The sequence below is a fragment of the Lutra lutra genome, chromosome 17 (genome assembly GCF_902655055.1).
Source record: "Lutra lutra chromosome 17, mLutLut1.2, whole genome shotgun sequence".
Lineage (NCBI taxonomy): Eukaryota > Metazoa > Chordata > Mammalia > Carnivora > Mustelidae > Lutra > Lutra lutra.
This window is the reverse complement of record NC_062294.1, coordinates 33006648-33022338: the sequence shown is the minus strand read 5'-3', so window position 1 is coordinate 33022338 and position 15691 is coordinate 33006648. Positions and strand designations below refer to the sequence as shown.

The 15691-nt window shown below is 45.3% G+C and overlaps 1 protein-coding gene and 1 pseudogene across 3 annotated transcripts in view; one reads left to right on the top strand and one right to left on the bottom strand.

The window, feature by feature from the left end:
* Nucleotides 1–314: 314 nt before the first annotated feature.
* The window catches only part of TENT4B (terminal nucleotidyltransferase 4B), a 74434-nt gene continuing 59057 nt past the window's right edge, over nt 315–15691 (top strand). The window contains exon 1 of one of the 3 annotated variants that reach the window (XM_047711152.1): nt 315–1307. In XM_047711152.1, the coding sequence (XP_047567108.1) occupies nt 676–1307 (632 nt within the window). In that variant the 5' untranslated portion in view covers nt 315–675. The remainder of the gene's footprint in view (nt 1308–15691) is intronic. The other 2 variants (XM_047711151.1, XM_047711150.1) reach the window with 2 other exon arrangements.
* LOC125089465 (40S ribosomal protein S15a-like) lies at nt 11414–14368 on the bottom strand (annotated as a pseudogene).

Below are 15691 nucleotides of genomic sequence, written 5' to 3'. Positions count from 1 at the left end.
GTTGTGGCCCCCGCCTTGCCGCACCGCGGCCTCTGTGACGCACGGCGCGGCCGCCGGGGCTGACCCGGTAGCGCGGCGCGGCGGGGGCGGGGCGAGTGCGGGAGGGCGGGGGCGGGGCGGAGCGAGCGGGGCGGGGCTGGCGGAGGCCCCGCCCCGGGGCCGGAGGAGCGAGGACGCTACCGAGCAGGCGCGTCCCGCCGCCGCCGCCGCCGCGCCGCCGCCGCCCCCGCTGCCCCCGCTGCCCCCGCCGCCGCTGCCGCCGCCGCCGCCGCTGCCGCCGCCGCCGCCCCCGCCGCCCCCGCCCCCGCTGCCGCCGCTGCCACTGCTGCCGCCGCTGCCGCTGCTCGCTCTATTCCGCAGCCGCCGCCGCCGCCATTTGCACGGGGACCCCAGTGACAGGGGCTCGGCGGAGGGGCGGAGGGAGGGGGGGGAGGGCCCGCGGAGCCCCCGAGGGCGGGAGCGACGCCGCCGGCGCCGGCCGGGTTCCCTGCGCGACCGCGCCGCCCGTGGCGGGCCCCGAGCAGCAGTAGCAGCAGCGGCAGCAGCAGCAGCAGCGGCAGCGGCAGCAGCAGCAGCAGCAGCAGCCGCCGAGGCCGGGCGTGCGCCTGAGGCGCGGCGGCGGCGGCGGCCCTGCGGGCGGCCGGGAGGGGCGGGGGCAGCGGCCGCCGCCGTTTGATGGATCCGAGGATCGCCTGGTTCCAGCCAGAGCAGCTCGGACCGTCCAACAGTCTGTGGATGCAGATCTGGGAGACGACCCAGGGGCTGAGGAACCTCTACTTCAACCACCACTGTCACAGCAGCGGCGGCGCGAGCGGCGGCGGCGGCGGCAGCAGCACGGCCACCGGCGGGAGCGGCAGCAGCACCGGCAGCCCCGGCGGTGCGACCCCGGCCCCGGCCCCGGCCCCGGCCGGCATGTACCGCTCCGGGGAGCGCCTGCTGGGCGGCCACGCGCAGTCCGCGGAGCAGCGGGACTTCCTGCCCCTGGAGACGACCAACAACAACAACAACCACCACCAGCCGGCGGCCTGGGCCCGCCGGGCTGCCGCGGGCCCCTCGGCGTCCCCGTCCCCCTCCGCGTCCTCGTCCCCACACTCCGCCGCGGTCCCCACCGCGGATCCCGCGGACCCGGCCTCAGGCAGCAGCAACAAGAGGAAGCGCGATAATAAGGCCAGCACCTACGGACTCAACTACAGCCTGCTGCAGCCCAGCGGAGGGCGGGCCGCGGGGGGCGGCCGGGCCGACGGCAGCGGGGGCGTGTACAGCGGGACACCGTGGAAGCGGAGGAACTACAACCAGGGAGTCGTGGGGTGAGTGGTGGCCCTTCGGCCTGGTGGCTTGGCCCTTGCACACGCGCAGCCGGGCACACGCCCACAGAAAGTGAATTGGGGGAGCCTGGGTGAGGCCACCACCTTCGGCCTGCCTTCGTTGCCGCTTCCCGGCGGGATGATGGCCTTACCTCCATCCCTCCACCATCCATACCTTCCCCCACTCCTTAGCGGTCCACACCTTTTCCTTCTTCCCCTCAGCCTTCCAGGCCTTTTCTGGACATCCCCTTAGCCATCCACATCCTCCACTCACCTCCCTTAGTCATCCACACTCTCCCCACCTTTCCTGGCCCCCTTATCCATCTGTTCTTTCCTCCCATCCCCCCAATCAAACATGCCTTCCCCTCTCCTCCCTCCAGCCCTCCCCATCTTGCTCCCCATCAGCACACCCCAAAATGAAGTCTATTAGCACAGGCAAATCATTGATTCCCTGAGAACATTCCTGTGTTAGTGCCTTTCGGTGGTATAGGACCTGGAGGTGCTTTCCTTGCCAAGAATAGAAACATCCAGAAAGCTCCTCCCCCTCCCCCAATCCCAAACAGGAATCATGTCAGCCCTGTAAGGTTTTGCCTGCTGTTGACCCTTTTGCCCATCTTTTAGTTTTCTATTTAAAATAAATTTCTGGTATTAGCAATGCCTTTTTCTGTGGGGATTGAGAAATAGGGTGACAGCTAAGTTTAGGCTGGAGGAGATAGTGAGCTCTTCTGAGGCCAATGGAACTTTCTAGGAGTTCAGGAGCCTCGGCTCCAGCTTCTCACCGTTAGGTGTCATCCTGGCAGATACAGCCAATGCTTTTCATTCTAGAGGGGGTAGGCTCATGCTAATGAGTGAATGTTGCACCATTAATGACTTTCTGTATAAAGTTCAGCTGTTACAAAATGGAATCTTACCTGGCATTTGGTGAACTATGGACATAAGCAGGGAATGTTTCCGGCTAGATAGCCCTTTTAGAAGAGCCCCTGTGAAGGAATAGGTTACTGAGCCTTTTTTTATTTTGTAAAATAAAAATTTGGGCTGTGTGTGTGTGTTTAGCTTGATATGGAGGATGAGCTTTCAAATTATTTTTCATTTTTCAGATCCTGTTTTACACTGGGGGCTACAGTAGGCAAATGCAATACCATAAGTAATCCTTTGTGAAACATTTTAGTATATTCACTCATTCAGATCTGCCCTGCTTTGGCAAGCACAGACAGTTCTGTGTACCTTTTTGGAGGTCTGGGTAAAATGAGTTGGTGGGTTCCATCTGCTTCTAGTGGGCTGGTGTCTGCTAGATGCTACTATTCCAAATCCCACCTTTTATGGAAAACGCAGTCAAGCGTTTTAGGACTGGCGCTGGGTTACATGTCAAACCCATCCTCACTTTCCAGAGGGGAACCTTTTAGAGTTGAGTCCTCTGTTGCTAAGCTTCAAGGGCGCTCTCCATGGTCATCACGTTTTAATAAAAGGCTCATGGGTTCTATCCTGTTAGCATTTCCAAGACCGAAGCATAGACCTGTGGTTTAGCAACAAGCCAGTTGATATCTAAAGGTTCTGGTAGTTTCATTTCGCAGAAATAAGCTCCAGTTAAGTAATCACCTGTCAACTAAAACCTTGAAGTTCCCTAGTTTCGTTTTGCTGAAGCTTCTGCATATGTGTCTGGCTAAGATAGGTAATAAATCCAAAACAGGCTGCTTTTCTTTTTGACAGATTAGAAATGGTCTTCTCCTCTACTTGCTGTTTAATGTTAGGGATACCGTAAAGGTTCACATTTGAACTTATGTAGAGACAGGATGTTGTTATTCCTGATTCAAATATATTGCCCTCAAAGGGATTAAGGAATTTCCATTTCCCAGAGGTATTACTGTTTAAAAACTGATTGTAAACCCGTTTTTAAAACTTTATCACTTCCTAAGACTTTCCATTCTTCTGCCTTTTCTTTTAGAGGATGTCAGTAGTAAAATTTTCTATGTTCTTAAGCAGTTTTTGGAAGAGTGTCTGAGTTTAAAGATTCTTGTTTTGATTTGTAGATCCTTGTCTTGACTTTTACAGTAGTTTTGCTATTTTTAGTACAGGTGTTTAAAAATCTGAAATCACAGTGCACCTCAATGTTACGCTGTTCTGAGATTAGATTTAGTAAAACTGTTACTAACATTCTAAGTTCTGGGGACTGACGTTTAGCTAATAGGTCAACAAATTGTAGTGGTTCCTGGCCTCTGCACTGACTCAAGTCCAGATAGGGAGAGGAGTAGAAGGCATATGAACCATGGACTGGAACTGTGGGACGGCTGTAAACATGCACTCTCTCCCATCTTCTTTGGTCTCTGTGTTCTCTGCCCCAGCCAGACTGGTTGACATACTCCCTGAACACTCCCAAGATACAGTTCAAAATCCTGACTTCTTTGTTGTCCAAATCCTTCATTTTTGTGGTTCCTCTTTTCAACTCTTGAATTACTTGCTTCCCGCTCTTGCTATAGCCTGCCTCTGTTTATTTTTCCTCTCATATATATGTTTTCTCTAACCTACTAGGTCACAAGTTAGGATGGAATTTTTTTTTTCTAAGATTTTATTCATTTAGGGAGAGTGCACAGGAGTGGTGGGGAGGGGCAGAGGGAGAGACTGCATGCTGAGTGTGGAGCCCCACGCAAGGCTCAATCCCAGGACCCTGAGATGACGACTTGAGGAGAAATCCAGAGTTGGTTACCAGCTGAGCAACCCAGGGGCTGCCAAGATAGAAATTTCTTTTTCTTTCTTTCTTTCTTTTTTAAAGATTTTATTTGTATTTGAGACAGAGAGAGACCACAAGCAGAGGGAGAAGCAGGCTCCTCGCTGAGCAGGGAGCCCGATGTAGGGCTCGATCCCAGGACCCTGGGATCATGACCTGAGCCAAAGGCTGACGCTTAACTCACTGAGCCACCCAGGCGTCCCATCCATCCATCCATCCATCCATCTATCTATCTATCTATCTATCTATCTGTCTATCTTTCTTTCTTTCTTTCTTTCTTTTTAAAGACTTACTTTATTTACTTGAGAGAAAGAGTGTGCATGAGCAGTGGGGAGGGGCAGAGAGAGAGAGAGAGAATGGCAAGCAGACTCTGTGCTGAGCACAGAGCCCAATGCAAGGCTTTGTCTCTTGACCCTGAGATCATGACCTGGGCTGAAGTTAAGAGTCGGATGCTTAACTGACTGAGGTTACTTAAATGTAGAGTAAGATTTGGATTTCATCTCGTAGCCTTCATATTCTCTTTCAAAATTAAATCCAACTGGGGGTGCCTGCCTGGTTGAATCCTTGGAGCACGTGACGCTTGATCTTGGGGTTGTGTATTTGAGCCCCACTTTGGGAAGACAGATTACTTAAAAGTAAAATTTAAAAAAAATTAAAAATCCGCTCACCACCCCAGCCTTCTCCGTGTATGCACAGACTCGGAGTTTGCTCGTGTTCCTTTTTTTTTTTTTCTTTTTTTTTTCTTTTTAAAGTTGCTTTCACCATCTATTTCTTGGAATTCTTTCCCCTCCAAGGCTGGCTGTGGTGTAGGAAGCAGTCCACCTGCTCCTTCTGGTTGTCCGTGAAAATGAGCCATAAGCCCTTTTCAAAGATTTAATTGTTGTTGGCCATAGAGAAAGAAATGATGTCAAAAAAGTAGTGAACGCAGTTACCTTCTGGGGATTCAGAGTCCTTGGTCTTGAGCCCCCTTGTGTCTAGAAGGTTCTTGTGGAAGGTGCTGGGAGCTTGTCCAAGCTCATCAGGATGGGTTTGTGTTGGCTGCATTGCCAGATCTGTAGGTATTTTTTTTTTCAAGGCTTGGATGACTTGTTCAAAATAATGTTTTTTTTTTTTTTATTTTTTTTTTTAAAGATTTTATTTATTTATTTGACAGAGAGAGATCACAAGTAGACGGAGAGGAAGGCAGAGAGAGAGAGAGAGAGAGGGAAGCAGGCTTCTCGCTGAGCAGAGAGCCCGACGTGGGACTCGATCCCAGGACCCTGAGATCATGACCTGAGCCGAAGGCAGCGGCTTAACCCACTGAGCCACACAGGCGCCCCCAAAATAATGTTTTAGAGCATGAATTTGGCTGTGGAACTTTGAGAAGGCCCTGCTGGGAAACTTGGGTTTAAGGAATAATTTCTTGACGGGGGCTCCTGGGGATGCGAACAGTAAAGAACGAGTGAGTGTGAGTGATGCTACAGGGGAGAGTGGAGAGGATCCTAACTGCCTTCCTGGGTTGAATGATCACGCTGTAGCTTTGAACCAGCATGAGGAAACACTGCTGTTATCATTGCAAGTCAGTGGTGGGATGGTCGATTTGGAGTAAAAATACAAGGTGATGTTTAGTTGACTGTCTAGCGGTGAGTTGAAATTTGGGGACCAAGGCGTAGTCCGCTTTGCTGCAGCGGGACGGTGTCCTTCCTGACGTCCACGGTACTCTAGATCGCGGTAAGTCCAGGATGCTGACGCTGTTCTTCAGCAGTAGCATTATGACCTCTTTCTGCTAATTTCTCCAGCTCTGATCAATAGGATCGCTGTTAATGCTATGCTCCAAAGTAGGTGATCAGGCAGATTAACATGGCATTGAGTATAAAAGAATTTAGAGACCTTATTCTAAGCGCTTGCCCTAAGTATTAATTTCTGTGCATTTGCAAATGTAGCCCACAGTAATTCTTTGGGGGACTAGAACCCTCAGGTCCTTGAACTTTACTGCATTTGATATCAAGAAGACATTAGGTTTCCTATGGATAGATTCTGCACTGTGTAATTCATGTTTGTGGATTTCCTCAAGTTTAGTAGTATAATGTGTTCAACTAAGATACTTCCATGTCACGACTCATCTTCGCCTTAAAATCTGTGACCTGAAAACTGTCGCTGTTAGAATCCTTCATGTGTCAGGGTGTGGAGTCTTTTTTTCAAACCCCATTAAGTTTTTAGCTGTTTAGGAACCAGTGAGTGAATAGAGCTTTTTGTAGTCTACCCTGGGTTCACACAGAAGGTTTAAGATATTGCAGTAAAGGAAGGATGGGAAAGAGCTACTAGAAGGATCCAAGGCAGGGAAGTGGAGCATGTGTTATAACAGGGCCGGTCCTGGTGTGATAGATGGCCTTCTAGCACAGCTCCTTCCATGAAACGCCTGCCAGTACATCCTAGTGTTAGGAGTTCAGAAGAGTCCATGGGAAGAAAATCCAGGGGCTCCCCTGCTGATATGGGCACTGGTCAGATGGTTGTATTTAGATATTCTTATACCTGCTGAAGCTGAGAAACATTTCAGCCACTTTTTCTATGGAAGCTAGAGAAGCAAGCTGTTGTATAATTTCACTCAGCTTTCTATTCTCCCTTCTGTTGAATCCGTTGGAGTAATATTCGGCAGAGGAAGCTATTTCAGGATCACACCCACGGCACTGGAGACTGTCTGTATTAATCACGTATACACACACAGGTGTGGAGTAATGCCGAAGGGGGGCGCTAGGCCAAAGAGGATGCTTATTTGAAGAATCAGGGTCCAGTTCCCAGCAGCTGGTCTGAGACTCCTGTCTTTGCTCATTCCTGCAGAGCTGACTGGACAGCTCAGAGCCTGTTTGAGGAATTCAGAAGACTGCCAGTAGAATGTTCTTTCTATCCTTCAGAATATTTGCTAGGGATTCAGCTGCTGCAGAATAACATAAAAGCTTTCAGTTCATTTTCCCGTTTTTAACATGATGGGGAATTATTTTTTTTCCTAAGGGAATATTGGAAATAGAGGATGGCCTTGAGCTAGACTTTACATTAATTTGGATCCAGACAGCAGGCAGTACATTTATTTTCATCTTACAAGTTTTATTCGATGATACAAGAGACTTTTGTATACTAAGGGCTTTGGACCCTAAGGAGATTGAAGTTGAAGATTTTTTTCTTTTTTTAAACATTTTATTTATTTATTTGACAGACAGAGATCACAAGTAGGCAGAGAAGCAGGCAGAGAGAGGAGGAAGCAGGCTCCCTGCCAAGCAGAGAGCCTGATGCGGGGCTCCTTCCCAGGACCCTGGGATCATGACCTGAGTGGAAGGCAGAGGCTTTAACCCACTGAGCCACCCAGGAGCCCCTGAAGTCAAAGATCTTAGAAAGAAACATTTTGGAAACATTTATGTTGTGCACTAGTTTCTTACTCACTTAAATAGTTTGAAGTCTGGAAAAAATCTTGCCCTGTCCATAAGAGATTTCATGTAGTATCTGGTAACTAAACTCAAGACTTCTACCTCCAGTCATGCTCTCAGCTGAAATAGTTTGAATAATCTGCAGAAACCCGTGTTTTCAAATTAGTTGATTGACTAAGGGCTCAAAAAAGTCAAAGTGTTCATGGTAGCCTTTTTGCCATGTTCCAAATGCTATGTTAAATTTTTTCTATTTGGTATATTAGCCTTCTCACGCATAGCCTCATGTAATTTTTTTTTCTTTTTCTTTTGAAATACAGATTCACAGAAAATTGCAAAACAAACAAACAAAAAAACCCAGTACAGAGGGGATCCCATGTTCCCTTCACCTAGTTTCATGCAGTGGTAACATGTTATATAATTGTAGTTTAATATCAAACCCTGGAAACTGACATTGTTACAGTTCATAGCCTGATGTAGATTTCTCGTGTTTTACATGTGTTCATTAGTGTGTGTGTGGTTCTGTGCGGTTTTGTCATGTGTAGATTTGTGTGACACCACCATAATCAAGATCCAGGACAATACCAGCACCTCAGGGATCCCTTATGCTAACCCTTTATTTTCATGCTCGTCGCTAACCCTGAGCAACCACTAAGCTGTTCTCCATCTCTGTAATTTTGTTATTTTGAGAGTGTTAGATAAATGGAATCACACAGTATGTTACTTTGGCTTTTTTCCTGTTACCATAATTCCTTTGAGATCTATCCAAATCGTTTCATGTATTAATAGTTCATTCCTTTTTAATGTTGAGTAGTATTCCAAAGGGTGGATGTACCATAGTTTGTTTAATGATTCACCCATTGAAGGACATACCAGAAGAGTTTCCTGTTTCTGGCTACTACAAATAAAGTGGCTATAAACTTTTGCATACACGTTTTTGAGTGAACATTAAGTTTCCTTTTTTTTGGTGGGGGGATAAATGCCTAAAAGTGCTTGGTCATATGGTAAGTGCATATTTATTTTTATTTTATTTATTTATTTGAGAGAGAGAGAGAGAGTGTGTGCACATCTGGGCAAGGGACAGGGGGAAGAGAGAGAGAGAGAATCCCAAGCAGACTTCATGCCAAGTGTGGAGCCTGATCCAGGGCTTGGTCCCACAACTCTGAGATCATGACCTGAGCTGAAACCAAAAGCCAGGTCAACCTATTGAGCCGCCCAGGCACCCCAGCTACATATTTAGTTTTTGTTTTTGTTTCTGTTTTTTTTTTTTTGTTTTTTTTTTTTTTTTTTTGGACAGAGTGAGAGAGCACAAGCAGGCAGAGCATCAGGGGAAGAGGGAGAAGCAGGCTCCCCACTGAGCAGGGACCCTGGGATCATAACCTGAGCCGAAGGCAGTCATTTAACTAACTGAGGCACCTAGGCGCCCCATATTTAGTTTTAAAAGAAACTGCTAAACTCTGGTTTAGAGTGGTTGTGTCATATTACATTTCTACCAGTGATGCGTGAGATCCCATTTCTCTGCATGCTCGTCAGCATTTAATGTTACCACTGTTTTTTACTTTGGTTGTTCTAATATAGGTCGTGATGGTTCATTGTGCTTTTGTCATATTAACCTCATAAATAGCCTCACCTAATTTTAACTTCACTTTTTATTTTATTCTTTTTTAAGATTTTATTTATTTGTTTATTTGGAAAGAATGAGAGTGGGAGTGGAGAAAGGACAGAGGAAGAGGGAGAAAAAATCTCAAGCAGATTCAGTGTTGAACTTGCAGAGCCCGACGTGGGGTTTAATCTCACGACCCTGAGATCACAGTCTGAGCCAAAACCAGGAGTTGGAGGCTTAACCAACTGAGCCAACCAGGTGCCCCAACTCTATTTTTATTTTACAAACTTCTTGGCAGTATTGAGAATGTCCTTAATTAAACATTTCTTTTTTTTTTTTAAAGATTTTTATTTATTTGACAGAGAGAGATCACAAGTAGAGAGGCAGGCAGAGAGAGAGAGGGAAGCAGGCTCCCTGCTGAGCAGAGAGCCCGATGTGGGACTCGATCCCAGGACCCTGAGATCATGACCTGAGCCGAAGGCAGCGGCTTAACCCACTGAGCCACCCAGGCGCCCCTAATTAAACATTTCTAAGTAAAACTCATTTTAACTCTTTTTTTTTTTCTCTGAAGTACTTTGCAGTGTTTCCTTTACATGTTGCTTTTTCTTCAAAACTAGTCTGAAGTAGAGCTCTATTTTCACTTTTTAAAAACTTGTAAAAATACAACTGCAGAGTTGATTTCAAAATTTTCAGTTCTGTCCTTTTGTATGTGACAAGTAGCTTTATTTTCTGTCAGCTTGTCTGTCTTTTGGGGAGTAAACACTTGTTAGTGGTAGTTTTTGTTGTTGGTGAAGTTACAGTATTTTTTTAAAAAGATTTTATTGATGTGAGAGACAGAGCAAGCACGTGAATGTGCGCACGGGGTGGGGGAGGGCAGAAGGAGAGGGAGAGAGAACCTCAAGTGGACTCCCTGTGAAGCATGGAGCCTGACACAGGGCTCGATCTCACGATCCTGAGATTAACGACCTGAGCCAAAATGAGGAATCAAGGTGCCTAACCGACTATGTCACCCAGGCGCCCTCCTTTTTTTTTTTTTTTTTTTTACTATATTTTTATATCTGAACAGTGCCTCCACACTGTGCAGAGTAAATGCTTCATCTGCACACTCAGTCCTCCAGTATACCATGTTTCATCAGAACCAGTTCCTGGACTAAGAACGGGGATCCGGTCCTTCATGTTTCCCTTACTGTTTTGATTTTTGTCAAAATAATGTAACTTTTAGTTACCATCAAGTGTTATAAATTTCTGCCACAGCAGAAGTAAGACTCCATTAGGAGTGTGGTTGTAGAGGTTTAAAAGTTAACTTCCAGTAATTTGGATTTAACGAAGTGTTAGGTGTCTGATGAGGTCTGGAATTTTGATGTCTTTATTCCTTGGAGTTAGTTATTCAGCCTTTCTTTCTTGGTATGAGGTGTTAATACCACTGTCCTCTAGAATACATGTTTTTAAAATCAACAGATTGTTTAAATACTACTACTAATTAATACTAATTGTCAAGAAACTAGAAAATAATGCCAAACCAAAGAAATAAAAAAATAGCCCCCGTTATTTTTCTTCAAAAATACTACTTCCAAGATATAAGGACTGTTAACATTTTGGTGTGAATTTTTTTTTTTTTTAAGATTTTATTTATTTATTTGACAGAGAGAGAGATAGATCACAAGTAGGCAAAGAGGCAGGCAGAGAGAAAGTGGGAAGCAGGCTCCTCCCTGAGCAGAGAGTCCGATGGGGGCTCGATCCCAGGACCCTGAGATCATGACCTGAGCCGAAGGCAGAGGCTTAACCCACTGAGCCTCCCAGGCGCCCCTGGTGTGAATATTTTTAAACTTCTACTATATGTATACATGTATTTCCTTTTTATCAATATGGATTCCTACTGTGAGTATACTCAAAATTTTTTTCCCAATTTTTTTTGAAGGAATAAACTCTTCCTTTTTTTTTTTTTTTTTTTTTTTTTAGGATTCCATTCATTCATTTGACAGAGACAGAGAGAGTGAGATCACAAGCAGGCAGAGAGACAGGCAGAGAGAGAGGGGGAAGCAGGCTCCCCTCTGAGCAGAGAGCCCAATGTGGGGCCCGATCCCAGTACCCTGAGACCATGACCTGAGCTGAAGGCAGAGGCTTAATCCACTGAGCCACCCAGGCGCCTCTTTTTTCCAATGTTAAAGAATTAAAATTTTTTTTTAAACAACAAAAATTTATTCTCTCACAGTCTGGAGGCCAGAAGTTAGAACTGGTTTTATCCTAAAATTGTTTTCTTGTTTGGGGGAAGGGCATTTGAATATTGTGGGTATACTTTTTTTTTTTAAGATTTTATTTATGTATTCATTTGAGAGCATCTTGAGAGCATGTGAGCAGGGTGAGGGAGGGGCAGAGGAGAGCAAGACTCTCAGGTGAACTCTGCGTTGAGCTGAGCTGAGCGTGGAGCTGGACACAGGACTGGGTCCCACAGCCCAGAGATCATGACCTGGGTAGAAATCAAGAGTTTGCCGTTTAACTGACTGAGCCGCCCAGGCGCCCCATGGGCATTCTTTTTTTTTTGACCGATGAAAAATTATTGATAGAATGAATATCTTTCATATAAAATTCATTTCTAAGGCATTATTTATATATTTTTGATAGAGAGTGCACAGGCAAGCATGCGAGCAAAGGGTAAGGTTAGAGGGAAGGGGAGAGAGAGAACTTTAAGCAGCTTCCATGCCCAGCGTGGCGCTGGATCTCACAACCCTAGGGCTGAAATCCAGAGTTGGATTCTCAACTGACAACCTTGTTGCCCCTCTAAGGTAATTTTTATTTTTATTTTTTAAAGATTTTATTTATTTATTTGACAGAGAGACAGCGAGAGAGGGGACAGAAGCAGGATGAGTGGGAGAGGGAGAAGCAGGTTTTCCATGGAGCAGGGAGCCCAATGTGGGACTTGATCCCAAGACCCTGGGATCATGACCTGAGCAGAAGGCAGCCACTTAACCAACTGAACCACCTTGGGGCCTCTAATCCCCAGAACTTTTTCATCATCCTAGAACGAAACCTCATACCCATTATCACTCCCCACTCTACCCTTCACTTCCAGCCCCTGGCAAACTCATCCAGACCTTCTGTCTCTATGGGGTTACTATTCTGAACATTTCATAAGAACGGAGTCATACAATACATGGCTTTTTGCTTATCCATTTACCAGCTGATGGACAGTTGAGTTGTTTCCACTTTTGGGCCATTATGAATAATACTGCTATGAACATTCACGTACAAGTTTGTATGTGGACATATGTTTCTATTTCTCGTGGATAAATATCTAGGAGTGGAATTGCTGGATCATAAAAAGCAGCTGTAACATTTTCCATTCCCACCAGCAATGTAGGAGGTTTTCAGTTTCTCTGTGTTTTTGTCAACTTTTTTCATTATCTTTTTGAATATAGCCATCCTATTGGGTGTGTAGTATCTCCTTGTAGTTTTGATTTGCATTTCCCCAAAACTAGTGTTGAACATCTTTGCATGTGCTTGCTCATAGGACTTTTTTTTTTTTAAGATTTTATTATTTGACAGAGATCACAAGTAGGCAGAGAGGCAGGCAGAGAGAGAGAGGAGAAAGCAGGCTCCCTGCTGAGCAGAGAGCCCGATGTGGGGTTTGATCCCAGGACCCTGGGATCATGACCTGAGCTGAAGGCAGAGGCTTTAACCCACTGAGCCACCCAGGCGCCCCTCTTATAGGCCATTTTTTAATGGGCTTGTGTTTTTGTTGAGTTGAAAATTTCTTTATTTTTTCTAGATGCTAGACTCTTTTTAGATAGATGATTTGCAGGTACGTTTTCCTTTCTGTGGATTGTCTTTTTACTTTCTGTGTAGTGTTCTTTGAAGTACAAAGGGGTGTTTTTTTCCTATTTCATAAATTCCAGTATGCGCATTATTTTTTTTCTGTTGCTTGTGCTTTAGGTGTCATATCCAAGAAACCACTGCCTAATTCAAGTTCGTGAAAATTAACCTATATTCCTTCTAAGAGTCTTACAGCTTTAGCTTTTACAGTTAGGTATTTTATTTTATTTTTATTTTTTATTTTTTTAAGTAATCTCTGTGCCTAACATGGGGCTCAAACTCATGACCCCGAGATGAAGAGTCACCTACTGACTGAGCCAGGCAGGTGCTCCTATGTTTAGGTTTTAGCTCCTTTTTTTTTTTTTTTTAAATGCAGGTCTTGAACCCAGGTCCCTGAGATTAAGACCTGAGCCAAGATCAAGAGTTGGATGCTTCTTTTTTTTTTCCCTAAGATTTTATTTATTTATTTGACAGAGAGAGAGAGACAGCAAAAGCAGGAACACAAGCAGGGCGAGTGGGAGAGGGAGAAGCAGACTTCCCACCGAGCAGGGAGCCCGATGTGGGGCTCGATCCCAGGATGCCGGGATCATGACCTGAGCCGAAGGCAGACGCTTAACTGACTGAGCCACCCAGGCGCCCCGGGTCTTAGATCCATTTTGAGTTCATTTTTGTATATGGTGTGAGGTAGAGGTCCAGCTTCATTCTCGTGCCTGTGGATATCCTGTTGTCTCAACACGATTTGTTAAAGACTGTTCTTTCTCCAAGAACTGTCTTGGCACATAAAGTTAGACTGGAGGGTATTTGTGTCTTGTAAGGCGTTTGCCACTCTTACTGTGGAAAGATTGAGCCAATTTACGTTTACATGATCAGTATGCAAGAGTCCCAGTTTCCCCTAAACCCTCACCAATGCTAAATGTTATATTTAAAACTGATACAAAAGAATTTTTTGTTGCCAATTTTACAGGTGAAAAATAGTATATTACCGATACAATTTGTGCATACTTTCATATTAATTGGCTATATTTTTAATTGCTTATTTCCCTTGCCTAGTTTTCTATTTTTTTCTTTTCTTGCCTTTTTTTTTTTCAAATTTTTTATTTTTTTGGGTCCATTGAGACATTTTATTTGCGTGTTATGTATTCCATCCCTAGAGAAAGAACCCAGGATTTTCCATCCTGTGTGTTTTCGTCATGCTTCTTTGTGGTCCATAAAGCCAGCTGAGGTCATCAGGACAAAGAAACCAAACTGGGGTGACGGGAACAGGTTATTCTGCCATTTTCCTAGATCTTTAAGTTGTACATCAGATCTGGGGCTGCTACTCCACACTTGTTTAACCTGCCCATGAGGTTCACCACAATTTTCCCAGCTCTGTGATCATTCGTGATGTCAGATTTGCCAATGTAACCGAGCTTCATCTTCTCAGAAAACTGGTGATGACTTTGGAGCACAACCTAGTAAGAACCTGGTGTTTGCCCCTCTCCTCAGCATTGTTCATGCTCTTGAGAGCATCTGCCAGGACATTCGTGTACACTATTATGGTGGCATGGAAAGATGGTGGAAAGAGCGTTGCCTAGCTTTCTTTCTTTTTATTTTAAAGATTTTATTTTTTTATTTGACAGACAGAGATCACAAGTAGACAGAGAGAGAAGGGGAAGCAGGCTCCCTGCTGAGCAGAGAGCTGACGCGGGGCTCGATCCCAGGACGCTGAGTTCATGACCTGAGTGAAGGCAGAGGCTTAACCCACTGAGCCACCCAGGTGCCCCTTTTGCTGCCTGTCTTACTGATTTGTAAGAGCTCTTGTTCTGTCCTATTACAAATATTTATAAATTTGGAGCACCTGGGTGGCTCTTTTGGTTAAGTGTCTGCCTTTGGCTCAGGTCACGATCCCAGTGTCCTGGAATGGAGCCCCACGTCGGGCTCCCTGCTCATCGGGGAGCCTGTTTCTCCCTCTCCCTCTTCCCTTTCTCCTGCTCCTGCTCATGCTCTCTCAAATAAGTTAAAATTAAAAAACCCCACAGGGATGCCTAGGTGGCTCGGTGGGTTAAGCATCTGTCTTGGGCTCAGGTCACGATCCCACAATGCTGGGATCAAGTCCCACATTGGGCTCCTTGCTTGATGGAGAGCCTGCTTCTGCCTCTGCCTGCTGCTCCCCCTGCTTGTGTGTTCTCCTTTCTCTCTCTGTCCCCCTCTCTCTGACAAATAAAATCTTTAAAACCCCCCACAAATATCTATAATTTTTAATTCTAATTTATGATATTTAACATGGTTTTATTAGGGCATAATGTGTAATTATAGTATTCACCCATTTAATTGTACAGTTAGATGACTGGGCAAATATATACAGTTGTATAACTATAATAATCAAGACTTAGAAAGAGATACAGAATATTTCCATCACTCAGAAAGTACCCTTGTGCCCTCATAGTCCATTCTCTTACCTCATCTCTTGTTTTAAGCAACCACTTGCCTTTTCTAGGGTTTCATGTAAATGAAATGATACATACTCTGTAGTGTTTCATACCTGACTTCTTTCTCTTACCGTGATGTTTTGGAGATTTGTCTATTCTGTTGTGTGTAATATTGGTGTTACTTTTTCACGTCAGTAGTATTTATTCCGTTGTATGGATCGATCACCGCTTGTTCATCCATTCTTCATGATCTATAGGATTCATATATGTGTCTGCTGCTTTTGATCTTGTATTACTTGTTGGTTTTGCCACTCAACCCTGCACAGGCCAGACCTGACCCACACATTTTTTGGTTGGGTAATCAACTGTTATGTGCAAAACTATTGTGCTAGACTGTGGGAAGTGATGACAGTAAAACATGTTCCTTGCCTCCTGGAAAATTAGGGTCT